Consider the following 22686-nt stretch of genomic DNA (forward strand, 5'->3'; position numbering starts at 1 on the left):
TGAAGCCGCTGGGAGAGATCATTTGGAAACATGGGGCAGGGTGTTATCACCATGTTGATGACACCCAGATTTACTTCTCTATGTCTCTGTCTTCAGCTCTGACGTCAGATGGCATCTCTCCTCTCAATGAATGTCTTAAAGCATTAATGGACTGGAGGAGGAAAAACAGACTAAAACTGAATCCAGATAAAATGGAGGTGCTCACAGCTGGGGGCCCTAATCCAGGCATTGAGATACATCAACTGGTCTTGGATGGGATCACACTCTCCTTAAAGTACTGTGGTTGCAGTCTGGGGGTGCTCCTAGACTTGTCGCTCAGGATGACAAATCAGGTAAATGCGATGGTCAGGAGCGCTTGTTATCAGCTTCGGCTAATACACCAGCTGTGTCCTTTCCTGGAACCAGGGGACCTGGAAACTGTGGTACATGCTCTGGTAACCTCATGACTTGACTTCTGCAATGAGCTCTACATAGGGCTATGGGTGGGCTTAGTCTGGAAACTTCAGTTAGTTCAGAAAATGACAGCCAGGCTGGTCACTGGAAAACCCAGAAGTGACCATATTACACCTGTTCTAAAATCACTTCACTGGCTGCCTATTGGTTTCCGGGTGCAGTACAAGGTGTTGGTTATCACCTTTAAAGCTTTACATGGCTTGGGTCCAACCTATTTACAGGACCGCCTCCTTCCGTACAATCCACCCAGCGCACTTAGGTCCTCTGGGACAAATTTGTTGCAACCTATAAAAACGAGATTGACTGCAACTCCCCAGAGTATCTTTTCCTCTACTGCTCCTAGATTATGGAATGGCCTGCAGAAGGAGATCCATCATATTACTATCTTAGGTGCTTTATAGACGGGCCCTATTGGGCGTTGTCATTACGCGCGAGGGGCGGCACTTCTGGACGCGCCTTGCCCCTCACACGTAACGAGGGCATCAAAATGGCGGCGCCCTATACAGATGGGCACCACCATTTTGACGTGATGGACACTTAGTGTCCAAACGTTTGGCGCAGTTGTGATGCCGCAAGGGCACCACTGGCGCCTTGCGGCGACCTAACTGCACCGCAAGAAGAACCTGCTTTTTGTGGGTTCTTTTTGCTGTGCGGGGGAGCCACGCGGTTTGTCCGCTGCGGCTCCCTCATGCAGCAAACAAGGGCGGCGGCAGACCGCTCTTTTGGGCGGTCTGTAAAATGCCTTAGACAGCTTCAAAAAGGCTGTCAAGATGGAGCTCTTCCATCAGGTCTTTCCTGATTAGTAAACTCAGCCTCACACCAAATACGATTACCCTTCGAACACTCTGTACCCAATTGCACACTGCCATTTTAATTGGATGATTTTAACAGATATTTTAATGTTTAATTGTTTAATTGTTGTTTTAAGGGAGGGAGGGAGGGAGGGAGGGAAACAAGGATACTACGATTTTGTTTTAATCTGTAAGATGCTCCGATTGTCTTTGACAGAGGGGTGGGGTATAAATAAAAGTTTTATTTATTATTAAGGAGAGACATGTAGAATCTGTCCAAAAGTCTAACATTCTGTTTCCATAGTGGCTGATTAGATGTCTCTATGGAAAGAGGATGTTAGTACACAAAGACTTTATTACAACCACAGTCCAGTCATAAATAAAAGACAAAAGCAGACAAAGCAAAAACAAACAAACAAACAAAACAAAACAAAACCAAGATATTAAAAAAAATTGGTGCAGTACAACCCCCTATATCTGCGGGACTGGTAATAAAATATCCACAGGACTGGAATTTAAAAAGGTCTCCCAAGGCATCTGAAGGTTCTCCAGCATGACTCTATAGTCAACTTGCAACAGGCGTTGACCAGAGGGTAGCGCCTGTCTAGGTATCTGGTGCTTTTCAACATGAGTCAACTGGTGGTTAACTTCGGTGTGAAATGTAGCATTTGCTCGTGACTGGGGTTTCACCTATGTTCAGTAACCATGTGAACAGGTTCGCTGAGGATGCAAAGATCATACTGTATAAACATTCCTGTATGTAGAGATGGCCCTCTGTATCCATGGATTCTTTATCATGGATTCAAGGATATATGACTTAAATATATTTTAAAAATATGTAAGTTCCAAAAAGCAAATCATGATTTTGCAATTTTATGTAAGGCACACCATTTTACTATCCATAATGGGACTTGAACATCCACTGATTTTGATATCCATGGAAGATCCTGGAACCAAACCCCAGTGTATACGAAGGTCCCATGGTATCAAGCATTCAGTAGAATTAGGATGAATTGCAATGGAATTTGACCAGTTTGCTCCTGGTGAAACAGACTAGCATAGAGAACTTTGCAACTATCAGAACAGATTCTTTCGAAGAGTGTGAAAGAAGTATACAGTCGACTCTTCTTTTTCGGAGGGGATCCATTTTGGATCCCCTTGTGAAAATGGAGTTTCACCTATATTCAAGCCTCATTGGCTTAAATATAGGTGCGGGCGTGTGCCACTGCATGCTCCGGGCACATGTCCCATTCATTCTCCCTCCATAAGCGAGGGATACGGGTCCAAAGACCAAGAGAACAGAGGGAGGACTGTACTACCTGTGATGCTGGAACTAATATATAACCATCCTAGATTAGGTTATGTATCCTAGGTTGGATACATAACCAATCATCCATAACCAACCATTTCATCTTCCCTTGAAACTATCTAATCCCTTCTTAAAAATGTCTAAAATGTGATCATCATGGCACATTCTATAGTTTCTATGGTTTGAGTTCATATTGTGTGAAGATGCATTTCCTTTTATGTATCCCAAGTGGCATGGTGGTATCAAAATATAAAAAGTAAATATAAACTGTCACACACATATAATAAGAATTTTTTTAAAATATGAATAAATGCTTTCTGAAATTTATATAAACCCACATGTATCCTTTGCTATTAAAAAGGTTTTCCTCAAGGCTACTATAGAGTCCTTCAACTTCAGCTACAGTGGAATATGGGGTGATAAGGAACACATCTTTGCTTGTATTTTCTTCAGCTTTCAATTTCTAGCATTTATAGCACTGGCCTTGCTATCGAAGCCATTTTCCATGTTAATAATGGTGTTTTAAAAGGTAGCTTGGAGAAGCAATACAAGCATTTAGCCACTAGGTCATGCTAAAGCACAATCTATCTCCTCAAATCTATTTCTCACACAGAAATATAACTTAACAAAGACAGGTAGGTATTTGTTCAAGTCAAGATCCAAATGAAAACACTCATTAGAAGAAACCTTTATAAAATAATGCCTTCTCCTTAAGTCAACAACCCACACAATGCAGTTATCAATCAGTCGCCAAAATATGTTAAATAATACATCAGAACAATACTCACTGTGAGCTACCATAAATTTAGACTAGCTTTGTTCTAAACCAGATAGTGTGACTTAACTGAAGTGTAGATTTAGCTGAGTAGCTTATTATTATTGTTATTGTTAGGGTTTTTTTTAATAGCGCTGTAAATTTACACAGCACTGTACATACAATCTTGGAATGGAATCAGTTAAAACAAGTACTTTGGTGCATGCTAGACAGAGGGGTCCAGGCTACTTTAAAAGCAATATTTCATAGTTTAGAGCAAGGATGGACAATAGTAGCAGGGGCCAATTTTGACTACCATGCACTCATGCAGAGCCACAATACTCCAATTCCAGCTGAAAATAGCAGAAAATTGATACTTGGAGTGCAGAGTGTGGTAGGGATACATGCACATGCACTTCTCACAGAGGCATTCAGGACTTGTGATTTACCTTTTCTGTCTGCGTTTAAAAACAAAACAAAACAAAAAACACTCTGGTACAATAATAAGGGGGGGTCAATGGGACTTCAGGAGGACTTAGAGGCACAAAAATGTGATTTAGTGTTGGGATTCAAGCTGCTGCTTCTTTGACTCCTTAGTCTCTCGTTATTGGGTCACATTTTCCCAATTCTGCCCTAGAGATGCAAACCTCATATTCATACTCAAAGAGATTAAGAGCTCGGAACACCATCCATCTTCCCATCAAAGCCAAAAGAAATGGTATGAGAATGAAGGTTTCTGCTAGACATGTTAAACAGTTGAAACTCAGGCAACAATAATGGGAGAAGTCAAACAAGCAGCAGCTTGAATCCCAACCCTCAACACATGTGTAAACTATCAACCTGATATGTCTGTGGACATTTCTTCTTGTTGTGTGCCTTCAGAACAATTCTGACTGATGGTGGACCTATCATTAGTATGTTGGCACAACTAATTCAGAAGAGGTTATTGTTGCCTTCCTCTAACGCTGAGAGTGTCACCTGTCCAAAGTCACCTAGCTGGTTTCCATGGCTGAGTGAGGATTCAGACCCTTGTCTTTCCTATTCCTAGTTCAACACTCAAATCACTACATCAGCTGGCTCTCTGTGGTGGTTGCCATGCTTTAATAGTATAGCTACCATTGCTGTCAAGCACAGAGATTACTTCTTAAATTCCTTAGTAAACACAAGACTAGCTGCAAAAGGTGCTAGAAAATCAGAGGCCTGTGCACCGTAGGCAGAACAGTTAAGTCCTAATCATCTAAAATCACAATCTTTGCTTGTCACTCAAAGAAAATATTTTTTCATAAATTTTTAAAAGTCCTGTCATAAATTATGCATACTGTGACCTTTTCATTTTGCTACACATGGAACTGTTTGTTCCTTCTCAGGCAGACTTTTATTACCATTTTCCATTAAGGCATTCATATTGAATGGCAACAAATAGTAGCTCAGGGCGGTTCTGGATATCTGTCTCTATGGCAGGGACCAGGATCCAATAAGTTACTTGAAACATGCTAAAAGATGTAAGTATGCCCCCAAATGCAAAATTCTTACTTTTTAAAAAATATTCATTGTGATTATTATAGTCAGTCCCCCCCCCATAGGCGGGCTTTGAGTTTACGTGAAGCCATGGCAGAAGTAATGGGGTGTGTATTATTTTATATGGTGCTTGAGCATACCTTCTTTTCCTCATACATGGGAAGGCCCAGAACGGCTCCCCCATGTATGGGGAGGGTGGACTGTACCATTATTATTATTTTCTTCCAAGACATCACCAGGTCCCAACAAAGTTATAGGAAATAATATAAAAATAATAAAATAGCAACAAAACAACAACAAGAGCAAAATACTACCATGAAAATTCATGATGTGTGTGTATATCCTGTGATACTCAGTAACCTGAAATGTAGAATCATTGCTAAGAAGACTCTAGAGGTACTATTAGAATATATATATGAATTTCAGATAATTAAAATCTGCTTCAAGATGACAGCGCTATCTTTAGAGATCAGGCATCCACAATATTCTGCACAAAATTCACACGTGATTGTTTTGCAGAGAAAACAATACTTTCTACTGTACCTGATGAGAAGAATCTGAGATTAACACTAATCTTCACAGGTTGAAACTTATTCTGCACAAAATTCACATGTGGTTGTTTTACTCAGAAAACAGATTTTTTTGGCAAATGTAATAGGAAATGCTGTTTTTTGTGCAAAAAAAATGTGAATTTTGTTCAAAGTAAGTCTCAACCTCCTAAGATTAGTGTCAGTTCCAGATTCTTCTCATCATGGTTTCTCAACAATGTTTTTGAATCAGTTTTTTTTTTGGGGGGGGGGATATTTTCAAATATTCTTACCAGCTCTATTTTTTTTACTGTCAGGAAAACTTGACAGAGAAATCCTAGACTGACAAGAATCTTCACAATCTGGGACTCCTGTGCAGAGGAGTGGCATGTTGTTTGTTTTTAGGGAAAACCACATTTTCTTCATAAGAAAAATAATTTTCTGCACAGACAATAATATTTCTCTGCAAAAATATTATTTGCTGTGCAGAAAATGCTGGGTCTGCAAATTCTGTTTACTGTTCTTGAAGTGGTACTTTCCGTGAAAAAGCAATAGACACTTTTTCCGCAGATAAGTCTTGAACTGTCAATAGATTTCAAAAACTGCACAGACTTTTTCACAGTGGTTCAAAATTTGCAATATTTACTTGTTGCTTTCTTTGAGAATGAAATCGACAAAGAATTACACCTCTAAGATTTCCTCATGGGGGAACTGCTCCATTCTTTTCATCTTCTCCAGCTCTAGAATTTCCTTTTTCAGGTTCTGGGAAAGAACTGTACACAATATCCTGGGTGTGATCACACCATGGCTTTGTATAAACACTGTATCATAACAACAATTTTATTTCTGATTCGTTTTCTAACTATGCCAGTGTGGAATTTGCTGTTTTTACAACAGTTGCAGAAACTGAGAGTGGGCAGCAGAGAAAAGCAAAATGTGCATTTGCATGGAGGAAGAAAAAGACCAGTGAGAAAAGAAAGGGATTGGAATGGGGTGAAGAGAGAATAAGCAAATAAAGATTATAGATGCTGGGACAAAATGAATGGTTTCTAACTTGAGAAAGCTGGTACCTCTGCTACTGAATTTTTCTAGAACTGTATTTTGGTGAACCCCATTTATAATATTTTAAGTTTAGCTCAATTTGGTATATTAAACATCAATCTGAAACTGAAAGGGTAATAGGGTGCTCCTTTTCCTCTCTCCTTTGAACAGGGGATCTCTCTATTCACAGTCTGGTTTTCAATCTGTCACTTGAATTACAAAAAAAGGATGTTTGTCATGGCAGTTTGGATGACAAGCTGTCAGAAAACCTGAACCTAAGGTCCCACTGGGCAGAAGGAAATAGCTGTGGATAATTAATGGAAACAGGTCTGGGCAAAGACTGTCCTTTTTCTGACCAAAGAAAAGTGTGTTTGAGTTGCCTCTTGAAGTACCATATATACTCGACTATAAGTCAAAAATTTTATGCCCAAAAATTGACACTAAAATACGGGGTCTACTTATATATGGCTCAGTACAGTCCCCATGGGTCCAGATTGACAGGAGGGCAATTAATAATAATAATAACAACAACAACCAGTGATACTGCTTAGAAAAGTCCTAAAAAAGCAGCTCTGATGCCCCACTATCAGTGCCTCAGCAGTGATTTCTAAAAGAGCTGCCAAGGCAGGAGTGTGAGTGTATGTGTGTGTTTGTGTGTGTGTGGTGATGCCCTTCTCAACCTGATGTTAAAACCTTCTTTCTCTATCCTCCTCCTCCTCCTTTGGATCCCTTTAACCACCAAAAATGATATTTCCTTCCACTATCTTCACTTCCCAATCCAATGTTAAAACCTTTTCTCCATCTCCTCCTCCTTCTTGGATTTCCCCTGGCCACCAAGTACCCAATTTCCCCCCACTTCCCCATCTGACATTAAAACCTTTTCTCCTCCTCCTCCTCTGGATTTCCCATGACTACTAAACATCTCATTTTGGCAGACTGGGTACCCCCAAAGGGTCTCAGTGGCAGAAATTTGACCCCTCAGACCTACTGCAGTTGCAGTAAAGAATGATGACTAGAAAGTGCTTAGAAAATTACATGCTTAAAGAACTACAGTTGGAAAGAAATGGTGAAAGAAATACAGTCGGCCCTTCTTATACACGGATTTAAGCATACACGATTTGAAAATGTTTCAAAAAAGTATAAATTTACGTTGATTTTCCATTTTTTATAAGGGACACCATTTTGCTATGTCATTATATGTAATGGGACTTGAGCATACAGTACACGGATTTTGTTATACACGGGAGATCTTGGAACCAAACCCCAGCGTATAACAAGGGTCCACTGTACAATTCACATACAAGGAGAGTAAGAGACAATGCTTTAAAAAATGTCACTCTGTAAGAAACACAGTTTAATAACCTAACCTTTTAGGGCTGTAGTACCCAGAATCCCTTCAGTTAACCTGGCTGGGGAATTCTTGGAGATTCTGGGAAAGTAACATATCAAAACTCTGTGGAAACTACAGTGCTAATATTCAAGAGCCTGTTTTATGGAGGAAACTGCACCACCACCACCAAAATAAACCAACCGTCTTGTTGTTGCTTTTGAGTTACAACTTTATTTCAGGCTACAAGGCTCATTTTCTTTAAATAAATTTCAGATTTCACCTTCCCACATTGCTGACTTATCTTTCCTTAATTTTCCCTTCTGTGTGCATTATGTGAAAGTACATTGGCACTTTAAAAAATGCAATTCAAATTTGCCATTTTTGAACAATGAGACACTTACCCACAATGCTTCATATGTGGTGGCTTATCCATCCTCACAGCCAGTTTTATCCTCAGATCAGAGTCTTGGCTATTCTTAGGGACTATCATTTTATGCAGCTCTGGTGACTTGGAGCTGTTGGATGTTGGGTACAACACTACCTGTAAAAGATACAGTGCACGCTGTTTATCAAATGCATTTCTGAACAGATTTCCTTGTAAGCTTGGACCAAGGAGGAAGCCATCCATGTCACTTTTTCCTACTTGAAAGACGATTAAAAGAGATATGAGCAACCAGTCAAAATATTTCCATTGCATTGCATTGCATAGAGTTTCAGAAGTTTATTTTCTGACAAACCATATTTTAGATCATAAGGCGCTCTGATTCTCCACCAAGCTACTTCATTCTTAATTCAGAGCTTCAAGAGGTACTATGAGAACACAGAGCTGAAAAATGCCCCTTCAGTGATGCAAGTTCCTATAGTACAGTGCTACTTAGGCTTCCTCAGACACCAGTGCTTTGCTAGCAACATTTTTTTTTTACAAGAGATACTGTTTGCCAGTAATGAAACAGTTAGAGATCTTCAAAAAATAACACATCTTCTTCTGTGCCACCCAGGGAGCTTGTGGTGAAGGGTAGCTTATAAACTTTCTAAATAGAGAGTCAATGTGGTGGTCTTGTTAGAATACAGTGACTTGGGAGATCCAAACTGAAGTCCCAGCTGAGTCCTGAAACTGACTGGGTAGCTTTGGGAGAGGGCACTCAGTTTCTTAGCCTGATGTACCTCACAGAGTTATTGTGAGGAGGTGAGGAGGAAGAAAGCCATGTATGATAACTTGAGCCCTCTGGAAGATAGGTAGGACAAAAAATTAACAAATAAATAGTTTTTAAAAATAAATGACAATCCAGTTAGACACAGATCATGTTTGGATCCAAATTAAGGGGATAATTGCACCACTGGAAAACGTGTCCTATCGCTGCCGAATTAAAGCTTCATTTGGGCTGTACACTGGTACAGCCTGGCTCTAATGCAGGTCCCTGAACTCACTTCGGCAGCCATTGCTCAAAGTCGAGAGCTTTCTGACTTTGAAAAATGGCTGCCAAAGAGAGTTCAAGGTCCCTCACTGGAGCCGGTCTGTACCCGGATGGCGGTTTTGGGGAGAAAAACCATGCAATAACACCAGGGTACAGCCTGAATGAAGCTTCAATTTGGCAGTGGTAAGACACATTTTTCAGTGGTGCGATAATCCCCTAAATTTGTTGCACTGAGATCTCATTGGCTATCCTGACCAGTTGATTTCAACAGGACTTTAAATACAACCAATCCAATGTGATTAACCAAGACAAAAGACCAGCTGTATAACATCATCATCATCATCATCATCATCATCATCATCATCATCATCATCATCAATTAACACAGCATTGTCAAAAGCAGGATCTAGCCCAGACCCTTGGGACTCATTCACACACTACCATGTACATCAGCTGATGACTGCAACACACAAGTGATGGTTTGTTTGTGTGAATAAGCCAGAACAAATAAAGTATGATCACAAATTCACTATATATGGATTTTTTTTCATGAAACATCATCAAGAGCTGAGTCATCAACAGATCAAGTGATGTGTATTATTCCTATGAGGCACTACATTGCAGAACTGAGGGGGGGACAGAGTGTAACAAACAAGTAGACAGACAGACAGACAGACAAGTATAGGCGCAGTGTAATTAAACATGAAAATTAATGTTTTGTCTAGTTAGTGCTTTCGTCTTGTCTTCTCATTTTCATCTACCTTATGAAGCCCCAAACCTGTCTGTATCGTGGCACATCTGCAAGAGTATGCAGTTTAATATGCATGCCCAATATAACTGCTTTAACATATTTGTGCATTAGATGGCAATATTGGGAATAAATTTGCAGTGATTTTTCAGGCTACATGAAGAACAGCAGTGAAAGATTCCATCTTAAGTGTCCCCTTTTCAACTGTGCATTGAACTATAGCCCTTTGGGGTTTTCTTAGTATTAAACACATTTAATTCCTGATCAGACATCATAATTAAGGTACTGACATTTAAAAAAGTCCATGTCAAGACGACACTCTCTTGTCATACAGACTGAGGACTTAATGTCAACATAAATCTACATAGCCTTAAGTTTACTTTCTTCACGAAAAAAGCTATTCTGGCAGAAGGTATGTTAAATCTATTGGTGTGATTTCCCCCTTCTTTAGCAGTCCCTCCTTTGTTCATCACTGGTTCCCATTCCCCACCACTGATGGCTTCAGAAATGAGGTTTTGTGTTGTTCCTTTGCTATAACTGAATACCATTTTTGTCATCGTGTGTGTGTGTGTGTGTGTGTGTGTGTGTGTGTGTGAGACAGAGAGAGAGAGTTTGTCTGAAGACCTTTCCACACTACGCACTTATAGTGCTATGATTCTATTTTAACTGCCATGATTCCATCCTATGGAATCCCATAATTTACAAATTTAGTGAAGGGTATTTAAAATTCTCAGTCAGAGAGCTCTGATGCCTCCCTAAAGCTCAGGATTCCACAGGTTGCAGCCATGGCAGTTAAAGCAGAATCACAGTAGTTTAATTCTACAGTGTGGAATGGCCCTGAGTGAGAGAGATACGTGTCTCAAGTCACTTCCACTATTGATGTAAAGTGCTAGCATGGGACCCTTGGAAGTCTCAAGTGCAACGAGAAATAACTTTAGCAAAGTAAGAATTCAAATAGTGGTAGAATTCAAAGATATAGCTGTGTTAGTCTGTAGAATCAATACATAGAGCGATCTTGTCGCACCTTTGAGACTAACTGGAAATGCACTATATCTCAATGTACAGATGAAAGGAAAGAATCTTATCCACAATGCAACCGTGTGTAAATGTTCTACCATCTGATAGAAACAAACTAGGTGCTTAAACCTATGTTTTGCTGCCTTGAGATTAGGGATAACTGCAATTCACATTCTTCCTAGTGTCAACAGTGAATAATGACATTAGCTGAAACCCAGTTTCTGGAAGGCTGCTACTTGCCTTCTCCTGTCTTAAAAGCACCAGGTAAGCCTGTGCAAAAGTCAGGTTGAGAAAACTTTCCTTCAGTTGAGCTACAACTATTACTTTCAGAAGTACCATCCTCAAGATTGGTTTTTCATTATGCAAAAATTAATCTCTAAACTAATATTAAAAACCCTCAGATGTGCAACTGGGGGAATGTTTCAAATAAATATGCTTGAAATAAAAAGAAATAAAAATTTAAAGAAGAAACAATATTATTTAAAGCATTAGTATGCAACACAAGGATCCCAACAAGTTCAAATAACCCCATTTCAGATGCTAATGGAATCCCAAGAAAGGTATTTCTTGAAAAATTCTCCCACTCATAAATAATAAAAAACCCAAGCAAAATATATTTCATGTTTGTTTCTTTCCTCTCCTACCCATGTCTTAGGAGAATTATGCATTCCTTGAAAAGCAAATACCCAGATTTGGGGGATTGGTGAGATTCTTTTCCTTGTAGTAATTTTTAACAATTCACATCATGAAATTGATAAATGAGTGCCACATGCTATTTTCAGACATGGAATTCAAAGACTGGTAACTGGAAATATGTCTAATAATTATCATTTTTGATAGGAATTGGAAATTAATAGTTGAATAATAGTTAAATTAATATATATTACTGTAATATTAAACCCTCTTTTGGAAACACTCTGTATGTTTTGAGTTCACATAGAATCTTTCTTCCCATGTTTAAACCCAGGAGAAGCATGCTTTTCCAGTCTGTAAAAGGCTGATTTTCACAGCATGAATTGGATAGCTCTTGTCACCTTTTTGAAGCAGGGTTCTATATGACACTGATGGGATGACTTATGACTCCAACAAACTGATACATCTCCTCAGAGCAGTTTAAAATCTATGTGTCTAAATGCCAGTTAGTTTTTTGAAAAGGCTTCCATGACTGCCTAGTTAGATTGGGGTGTAGTTCCTTTATACACACAGACAGACAGTCACAAACACACACACACACACACACACACACACACACACACCTCTGGTTTTATAGATTTTATAAATTAGTGGTGTATGTTTAAACACTGTTCAGACAAGAACTGGGATGGAGTCTAGAACATGCAGCCCTCCTAATAATGTTTCACTGCTACTGTCATCATCCTGAAATTTTGATTTGTCTGACTGAAGCCTCACACTCCCTGACCATGTTTTAGAGTTATATAAGATTTTTAAAAGGCAGTTTAGTCCAACTTATTAAAAAAGCTGTGTCAGATAGATTGGAAAAGTCACTGAGTCACTTGGCCTAGGGGATTTCTAATCCCAGTAAGAACTGAAATATATCATGCAATATTAAAAAAATTCCAATGTCCACAGAATTGTTGGTGGGCACAAAATCAAGGATATTCCATGAGAACCTGAACACCCCCCAGAATTAAAGAAGAAATGATCACATGAAACAGAACATATGTTTCCAATCAGCAGAGGTTCAAAAATGTAATATAAAAACACTAGATTTGTTAGTACAATTTTTGTTCCACCCATTTTTTGCTGCAAATAAAAAAAAAAAACTTAACCATGGCAGGGGATGAAACTCAAAGACATTATTGACAACCCATTGGATAATAATATCATAAAATGCCTGCTTTGTAAGTCTAGTGTGTGAAGTCTATAACAAAATGTAACTCTGTTGTACTAAAAACAGTTTTTATTGAATGCATTAGAATAAAATGCATCGGAATATGGTATATTGATCAATACACTTTATATTTTCCTATTATAGTTAATACAAATATTTTCATTTTCGCTGAAATACCCTCATAATGCTACCAGGTATGTCAATATAATTCTCCAAGGCAGATTTTATCATTGCCAAAAATGTCCAACTTTGAATAAGTCATCCAAGGCAGAAAATAATGTGTCATAGATGATAAAGAATTTTTTAGTATACCAAAAAGGAAGAATTTCTTGCAGAACAAGAGATGAGGAATTGTTTCTAAAGGGAAGAAAACCAGGTATGGGAGGAAACCCTTTGGAAAAATGTAACACACAAACACCTGATGTTCAGGAGGAATTTTCTTAACTTTGAAGATGTGCAATACTTCCCTGTACACAATGATGGTGCACTGCTGTAACAAGAACAATTACCACAGTCTCTTTAGCCCACAAAGGAATACTCTACTCTGTAAAAGTAAGGAATTCTGCAGTGGCCCTGAGGAGGCATGTGGTGGCTGCCTGTTCTACTGTAAAGAGATGCTAATGTAAACAGTGGGCCCTTGGTATCCACTGGAGTTTGGTTCCAGGACCCTCAGTGGATACCAAAATCCATTAATGCTCAAATCCCATTAAATACAATGGCATAATGCACTGGTGTCCCATATATAAAATGGCAAAATCAAGCTTTGCTTTTGGGCATTTATATAGTTTAAAATTATTTTCAAACCATGGATGCTTGAATCTGTGGATAAAAAAATCTGTGGTCATGGAGGGCTGACTGTATGTTATCTCCCTCATGCATGTACTCAGTCTGTGATGGAAGGTTTGCCAAGACTCAACAAGCTCTCTGAGTGTTAATCGTTTTTTTTTCTGATTCAGATGGGAGTGAAAGATACCACTAGGTACCTCTTTGAATGTATTGCAAATAACTCTGGAGTTCTGGGAAAGAAGTGGTATTTTCACAATTCCTTCCAGTTAAAGGTCACAGTCTAGGAAGAGAGATAATACTGGAAGTGAACAACTGGCTACATTTTAGCAATGGTACCTCTGGGAAAGGTTCAGTTTCTTGGACAAAGTCTTATACTTCTGTAAAAATTATTTCTGCCAGAAGACCTGTACCTCATGAAAACTAGAAACAATATCCTTAGTAAGTGAGGGAATTTTTCACTATTTTTCTTGATCAAAGCAAGAAGTAATTTTAGCAGTTTTCCTCTGACTATGAGAAAGTATTTGAAAGCCATACAGTTTTTGAAGCATATTCAAAATCGAGACTTATTCTGAACAAAATGCACACATTGCTGTTTTGCACAAAAGGCAGCATTTTCTGCACAGGAAAAGGCACTTTCCCCACAGAAGAAGCTGTTTCCTGTGCAGAAAATGCTATTATTTATGCAAATTAAATCTGTACAAATTTTGCACAGAATAACTCCTGAACTTCAGAGAGTATCATCAGTCCAGGATTCTTCTTGTCAGGATTTCTCAACACCTAACAAACTTGTCTAAATATATTTGAATAGTCTATTCCAGGAGTAATAGTCTTCCAATCTCCAAAGAGGAAATTGAAAAATCACATTATGTCTAGAAGAAAATGACAGAAATAGTGAATGGCCCAGAAACCTCCTGATAATAAAGGTTTAAGAAATTGGATTTATTTACCTTAGAGAAGACACACACACACACACACAAAAGTAATATGATGATGACTTTGAAATACATGAAGCACTTTACACAGATGGGGGGAAAACATTTGTTTGCTCCAGTGTAGGATCTGTACCAAACAGTCCAAAAAAGTGACTTGACTTAACATAAGGAAGATCTTCCTGAGAGTATGAGTTGCTCAATGATGAAAACAACTGCCCTGGGAATGGGAGGGGTCTAATCTGTAAAGGGTTTGTAAGCAGATGCTGAATTGCACCAATTAGTAGCAGTGCATCTTCTGCACTGGCAGGGATTGGACTAGGGGACCCTGAGGTCCCTTCTATGATCCCATTCTTTTGTTAACTCTTATTCTGTTATCACAAATTAGAACAGGCCCATTCAGTCCTTAAGCCTCTTATACATATCAAGAAAAAAAAGTCCTCAGGCTTATGAACTTCCTTCTGTACCCTGCCTTGTCCAGTTAGCAGGCAGGGGCATCCCACTCCCCCAGGTATCACCTGGTGCAGGGGCTGGGCTAAGACCACACTTAGCCCTTCTTTCTCATGGTGTAGTGACCTCCTTCTGAGGAAACTACTGCTGCCGCCATGGTAAATCAGGGCCAGGAGTGCTCAGCCTTCTCCCTCCTCGCGGCTGCAGAGGCCTCCTCATGAGAGCACTCGGCCCTGATTCCTTGTGGAGGCAGCAGTTTCCTCATGAAGAGGCTGCTACCATCACAAAGAGGGAGAAACTGCTGTCGCTGCAGGGAATTGAGTTGGGCGCACTGATGAAGAGGCCTCTGCCACCACGAGGAAGAAGGCCAAGCATACCGGACCCCGATTACCTGTGGCAGCCTCAGTTTCCTAATGAGAAGGCTGCTGCCACTATAAGAAGGGAGAAACTGCAGCCACTGCAAGGAATCCAGGCCAGGCATGCTTGGCCTTTTCTTTCCTTGCAGAGGCAGCAGCCTCCTCGTGATGGAACCGCTGCTGCTTTGGAGAATTAGGGCCAGATGTGCTCATGAGGAGGCCTCCACCACTGTGAGGAGGGAGATGGCTGATTCCCCGCAGTAGTGGCAGTTCTGTTCTTCTTCTTGCAGCAGCAGCCTCTTCATGAGGAAACTGCCAAAGACACAGGGAATCAGGGCCAGGCACATGTCACCTTCTCCCTCTTTGTGGCAGTAGAGGCCTCCTAGTCAGGGTCATCTTTTCCCCAAAGTGGGAGGTGGATGGCCTGATCGGGTGTCACCCCCCTCTGGGGTGTCAGCTGGTGCGGGCCACACTACCACACACACCCTTAGTGATGCCACTGAGAGCAGGCAACATCTAATATAAGGAACCTCATAAATATTTTAAAGGCAGATCTCTCTTACTCTCAATATTGTTCCCATTTTGGTAGTAACACGATCATAACCTATTCTGTGAAAATAGACTGACCACTTTCCTAATTATTTGATATGCCCTAATCTTTAATACTATGCTCTGAATCATCTCAATCTGTCTCAAGCAACATGTGCCATTTTGCCTTACATGGGCCATGTTATCTGCATTTTCAGTAGGCCTGTTCAACCTTTCATTGTTCTTGAGCTAGAGGAAGCAATAGCAGTAGTAGCAGTTTCTCCTATATTAAATCCATCAAACTCTGCTTCCTCTTGACCTGTAGCTGCTCCATCAGCTTCAAAAGACTGAACCTGAAAGGAAAATAAAATATCTACCATGGCTGATGTGTGCTTACCTCAGCTTACAGGTTATAACTTCAGTCTCCTTGAGATGGATGACATCACACTGCACTGTCTAAATCCATCAAGAAATCAGCCACTAAGAATTAAGAGTAGGTTCACTGAAGAAGACTAGCTAGAAAAATTCCCACTAATGAGGCTGCTACACTGAAAAATTAGCAGTATAACCCTCTGATAGCAATGTAGAAACCTTCCTATTTTACAAAAAGGAACATGAAGTGCTCTGATGACAGGTTGAAAGCTAGGTAAGGCTGAACCAATATTAATATGACATGTAGACTAGAGAAAATACAAAGGAATTATATACTTGAGTTAAAGAAGGGCATGACCTATGATCCAAGAGGCAAGGGAAGGGCTATTGATCATGGTGTCTATGATTAACAGAAGCTGTTACCGGGCCAATGTAGAGCCAAATTCAACTACTGAAGAATAGGGGCTCTTAAAACATGTCTGCAGATGTTTGTGTAAATTGTGTAGGGTGATAAAAACCTTGGACAAGGAAGAAGAAAAGCAGTGAAAAACGAGACACCCACATTGTCAGATTTTGAAAAGAATTAGATAAAAGTGTAGTAAGCATACAACAAAGAAGGGATTCCAGTTCTAAGAAGGAACAACAGCAATGACCAATGATGAGATGAAAAATGTTTTTGTTGTTTTAAAATATGCAGGAGATGTCAGCAAGCTACTTTTTACAAGTAGTATGGATAAACACCAATTCAAATGTATTGTGCAGCTTAGGACTTTCTTTTTGCCTCTGAGCACATCAGCAGCTGAACGTCCTTTTGGCTTGAATCAACACCCAGTTTTACCTGTAGTTGTGTTCTGCTTGTATCTCAGCTTGTTGAGTACCTTCTGACTTGGAAGTGTCATATTTTGGCATTCTCTCATTTCATTTTATATTATTTCATCTTGGGGTTTTCTTGATAATTCAGAGAGGGTTTACTGGACTTCCTTTTGTTCAGCACTAACAGGTGTTAGCTATGGTGCCACTGCCATCACCTCTGAAACATTCCCTTGCCAGTGCTATCCCCCACTACTGCTGCTGTCCAGTAGCTGTTTGGCACATTTAATCTGGCTCCTGGCAAAAGCCTGTTTGACATATGAGACCCTAGCAGCAGCACTGCTACCCTCAACGTAGCTTCATGCCTCACAGGAGCACATAATCCCACCACCATGGAAAGATAGTGCTATGGTGGGTAAAGGATAGTGCTGGCTAGTTTATGATATGATGAACAGCTCAAAAACAATACTTTAAAGAATGAATCATCAAAAGAACAAGACTAAATTATCTTTATATTAAAATAATCTCTATACTCAGACAACACCTGCTGTTTGCACATTGCATTAATTTGTTTGTTAGGCAAGTACAATAACTGTCACTTTGAATTAGTAGGCTTGAATATCTTGATATTTAAAAGGCAGAACATGGCCCTAAAAAAAGCAAGAAATTAACATTCCTGATCCTAAAATCAGAATGTGTTTTAAGAAGTGTGGAAAAACAATAGCTGCAAATCTGTTGTTGAATCCAGAATCCAGATTTACCCATTCTTAAAGCAGACCCAACAAAATAAACTGGTGATCCCAACCCACTCTTTTTCTTTGCAATTTGCCTGTTGTCAAAATTAACTTCTAATGTTTTCATGGTCAAAAAAAGCCAGAATCTAAGCTTGAACATGTGTGCTTTGCAAAATCTCCAGGATTACTTATCCAGATTGAGTCTGAACAGTCTCCTTCTCCTTGCCTATCTCATTCTATTAATGAGGTATTGCCTGTTTATGGCTAGGGAAGAAATTATCCTTCACCTTGAAAGTCACAAGAGATAATATTTTAAAGAATAAACAAACATGCAAATCGCTTTGGTCTTTCCCTCTTGAGCATCTGCATTCTGCATGAAGTTCTGACACAAAAGTGATCATGGTTCATTTATGTTATGTTTATTTAAAATTAGTCTCAGCAATCAACACCACAATTGAAGATAATCTCAACATCAGCATATTATATTGGGCATTTAAAACATACATTTGCTAGTTGGTGTATTTCCAATTTGGTGTGGTGTTTTTGTTAAAGGGAAGAGCCAGAGTGGCACAGTAGTCTTAGGGTTGGACTACAACACTGAATATCAGGATCCGAATCCTCACTTGGCCATAAAAACCTAATGGATTACCTTGGGCAAGTCACATACTCTGAGCCCCAAAAATCTCTAAACTGGAAATGACCATTAGCATTTGTGGATTTTAACTCAATAAATACAGCCAATAATGAGCTGTTTCACTTCTGCTCAATAATGGTTTAGCACAATGTGGACAAGCTGGAACAAGTCCAAGCAATGCCTTAGGCTCATGTGCCTCTGCTTCTTTCTCCTTCTGTCAGGTTGCCTGAAGGAGAGCTGTGGGAAAATGTAGTTTCACTTTTCAAACAAATGAGACTGCTGTTAAATAGTACTAAAAAGTAACCACAATTAACAGTGTTTTTTTCCAATGCTTTACTTTTTGAAATAAGGAAGACATTATGGTTATTTTCAAAACAAATACTGGTAACCATTACTTTTTGTACATTTGTAAAGAGCAACTCTTATCTGTGTTATTTTATCTAACGTGTGTTTGGAGGGTACTGAGGTAGATTTGGGGACCTTCTATTTTAGCTATCATATATACTCGACTATAAGTGAACCTCATGTATATGTCGAGGGCAGGTTTTGGGGGCCAAAACTATGGATTTTATCATGACCCATGAATAAGTTGAGGGCAAAACTTGGAGGCTCCTTCAGTGTGTGTATGTGTGCGTGTGACAAGAAAGACTCCAATTGAAGCTTTTTGCTTCAGCATTTCAACTTTGGTTTCAGCCTTCACTCCCCTGACAGCAGCAGCCAGTGCTGCGGGAGAGGGACTCTGTTTTTTGGTTAACAGCAATTACTGTATATACTTGACTATAAGCCGACCTCATGTAAAAGTCAAGGGCAAGTTTGGGGGGCAAAACTATGGATTTTGATATCACCCATGGATAAGTTGAGGGTAAAACTTAGGGGCATGTAACAAAAGATCTAAGGATGAAGGAAAGGAAAACAGTGCCAAAGAACTTAGAAAATTCTAGCAGCCATAACTCTGAAGAATTGATGGGTGAGAGAATGGGGGGTGGGATCAGTGCTTTCAGTGATCAGCTTGTGTGGTTGTGATTGGGAAGCAGACTGCACAATCCCAAGGCTTCACAAAGATTTGTATCAGCTCATTCAAGGAGTGCTAAACCATAGCTTACTATTACCAGCAAGACATTTACAATTATTTTTTTACCTCACATTCTCAGCCAAGCATATCTTCAGTCACACATCTTAGACAGATATTGGAATGAGTGAACTACCTGAAATAACTTATTTTGAATTTACTATCATTTTTAAAAAATGTTCAGAAAGCAGTATAAGAGAGGAATATTTTGGAAAGATTAAAAAATATTTAAATTAGCTGTGCATCATACATTTTGCATAAGACTGGAAGTTGTGATATAATTTAATGTAGCAGAACTGAAAGTATTCAAAAGGACTATTCTGATTAAAATAGAAATGCATCTTCCTAAAATGTTGCATGTTGAATTAGGCAATAACTTTTCTACATATAATGAGACTTGCTTGTCTGGATTGAGGTTCAGAATTCTGAAGATTCACCACTGAATGCCTAAAGAGACTTCATGGACAATAAAAGACATAATTCAGTGGTATTGTACTATTTTTTTAAAAAAGGTAACTCTGCTAGTGGGGGAAAGAAAGATGGACTTTCATTAGGGAATTTGTCATTAGGAGTCATTTGGCTCAAGGTAACAGAAATGAGTTTTGATTGCTGTAAAAGAATCTTACAGATAAGAAGCTATCCACTAATGTAAGCTAGAATTGCAACAGCTAAGATGACATTCTTAAACCATTATATGAACACAATGTTCTTAACTGGAACATCACCGTGTGATGTTCATTGGGTCTAATGAACAATGAGCCTCACAATTTTGTGAAACTGAGTTAGGAAGGCCTGTGTTTTGCTAGCTAATAATGATTCCTTGGTAATTCTAACTCACATACTTAACTCACACTTTTTAAAATTAATTTTTATTAAACATATTAAAACACAAACATAATTCTTAAAATACATCCAATCATAGCAACATAAAAATATAAAGACATCCATACTTACAAGTGTACAACACACACTTTACAACACACATTCATCTGTGTCTTGTCTTATAACTACAATCAGTATTAATGATCTTTCATTTTCTCACACTTCAACTTTGTACCTTTCCCATCTATCTCTTAATTTTATTTTCCTTACTACTTATTTCATACCCTCTTTATCTTTCTCTCCTCCGCATTCCTCCATTCTCTTCTCTTTCCCTATGCAACTTATTCTCCATCCCTCTCTCTTTTACCATCCTTACACTTACTCTAACCTTCTCTCATTTTCCTTTACCATCTTTCTTTCATACCTCACTTCCTATCCATCAATTACCGATTTATCTATTTCACCAATATTTTGACTTTCTGTTCTCCTTACACCTGTCAATACCACACCTATACTACTTAATGTTACAATCTCCAGTCTAGCTTTTCAAATCTTTCCCACACTTTTTTTGAAGAGTTCAAAGTAGTTTGTTTTAAAATCTGCAATCAATAGACCAGATACTCTATGGAGACTACAAAGCCTGATTATTCTTACATATTTTATAGTATTTGCAAAAATCCTACCTTACAGTGGCTTATGAAACAGCATAATCAGCTCTCTCTTTATCAAAAAATACAATAGAATCAGAAAACATTCATTCAACTCTCTTCTCCAGTATCCAAACAAATATAAAATATGAAAACATTTTTCTTTAGGCATTCCAATTAATATAAGGCTACACTCACAGGGTGCTGGTTACTCCCAAACTGACCCCCAATTCAAATAATATGTATAGCCTTGTTAACAGGCTCCCTGGGCTGAAAATGCCGTTTGAAAATGTCTCCCAGCTTTGTCTACCTGGGTTCTCCGTACAGAAGCAGGAGAGGCTTGGGGGCAGGAAGGTAGAGTTGCAGTGGTCTATCGGGATTCCATCTCCCTTATCAGGTGCCCTGTCCCCCAGTCTACTGGGTTTGAGTGTGTTTAGTTAAAGGTATGTCGCTGGGACATAATAGGAATTCTGTTGGTGTACCGTCCACCTGCTGCACAGCAGTCGCCATTCCTGAGCTTGCTGAGTTAGTCTCGGTGGTGGTTGAGTCCCCTCGGCTTGTTGTACTGGGGGACATCAAGATCTACGTGGAGAGTGATCTGTCAGGAACAGCTCAGGATTTCATGTCCACCATGACAATCATGTGACTGTCTCAAGTAATATCTGGGGACACTCATGTTGCTGGAAAACTCTGGGCCTGGTTTTCTATTTGTGGCTGGATGACAGTGATCTGGGAGCGTAGGAACTCTCTGTAGTTCCATTGTCATGAGCTGATCATTACCTAGTAGGGTTTAGACTCACTGGATCTCATAGCTTCTGCAGGGGTGGAGTGAACTCTTACAAGTTTAACTTTCAAACTTGCATATGTTTGTTTCCTTTTAAAAGGGTTAACACCCTGGGAAACTAAAATTGCACCCCACAGTTTTTATTTAAGCAGGTGTTTAAAACATAGGCATGGCATGGTGTTTTTTATATTGAACATATTATTTGTCATGCCTTTTAACTTCTATATATTTTAAATGTAATTTTAAATTGTTTTTATATGATTTTAAATGTTTAAAAATTTATTGTAATTTTTTAAAAAATCTGTGAGCCACCTTGAGTCTCTTCAGGGAAAAAGGTGGCATATAAAATAAATAAATAAATAAATAAATTTACCTCCTTCAAGAAATTCTGACAAGTAACAGAAGAAACAGCGATAGCTGCTCTACATATTTTTTACCTCTGTGAAGAGCAGATCACACTTATTAGAGGCTTAGATTTAGTCCAAGGACTGCCATCTGCGGACATTCACCATCCTATACACCAAGAGTATACTTGTATAACTTGCATATACAAAGTTAAGAATATAATCAAAGTCCAATGCAAGTCAACATATTTCCCATCACAATGTTTCGATATGAGAGTTGGAGAGTGATGAAAGCTGACAGAATGAAAAACAACTCATTCAAGATGTGGTGCTGGAGAAGAGTGCTAAGGACACCATGGTTGGCCAAAAAGACAAACAAATGGGTTCTAGAACATATAAAACCTGAGCTCCCTGGAAGTCAAGATGACAAAATTGAGGTTGTCATACTTTGGCAACATCACGAGAAGAGATGACTCATTAGAATAGACAATTATGCTAGGAGAGGTGGAAGGAACTAGAAAGAGAAAGACTGCATGCCAGATGGATAGACTCAATCAAGGAGGCCACAGCCATGGGCCTTCAGGACCTGAGCAGAGTAGTTGAGCACAGGGAGTCTTGAAGTTGTCTCATCCACAAGGTCACCATAAGCTGAGGTCATCTCAAGGA

The 22686-nt window shown here is 39.1% G+C and overlaps 1 protein-coding gene across 14 annotated transcripts in view; it reads right to left on the reverse strand.

Moving 5' to 3' along the window:
* Positions 1-22686, reverse strand: part of CADPS2 (calcium dependent secretion activator 2) — a 372843-nt gene that overhangs the window by 180406 nt on the left and 169751 nt on the right. For all 14 annotated transcript variants that reach the window (XM_042467898.1, XM_042467896.1, XM_042467889.1 and 11 more), the window contains exon 8: positions 8125-8264. In XM_042467898.1, the coding sequence (XP_042323832.1) occupies positions 8125-8264 (140 nt within the window). The remainder of the gene's footprint in view (positions 1-8124; positions 8265-22686) is intronic.

Source organism: Sceloporus undulatus, chromosome 5, assembly GCF_019175285.1.
Source record: "Sceloporus undulatus isolate JIND9_A2432 ecotype Alabama chromosome 5, SceUnd_v1.1, whole genome shotgun sequence".
NCBI classification, from domain to species: domain Eukaryota; kingdom Metazoa; phylum Chordata; class Lepidosauria; order Squamata; family Phrynosomatidae; genus Sceloporus; species Sceloporus undulatus.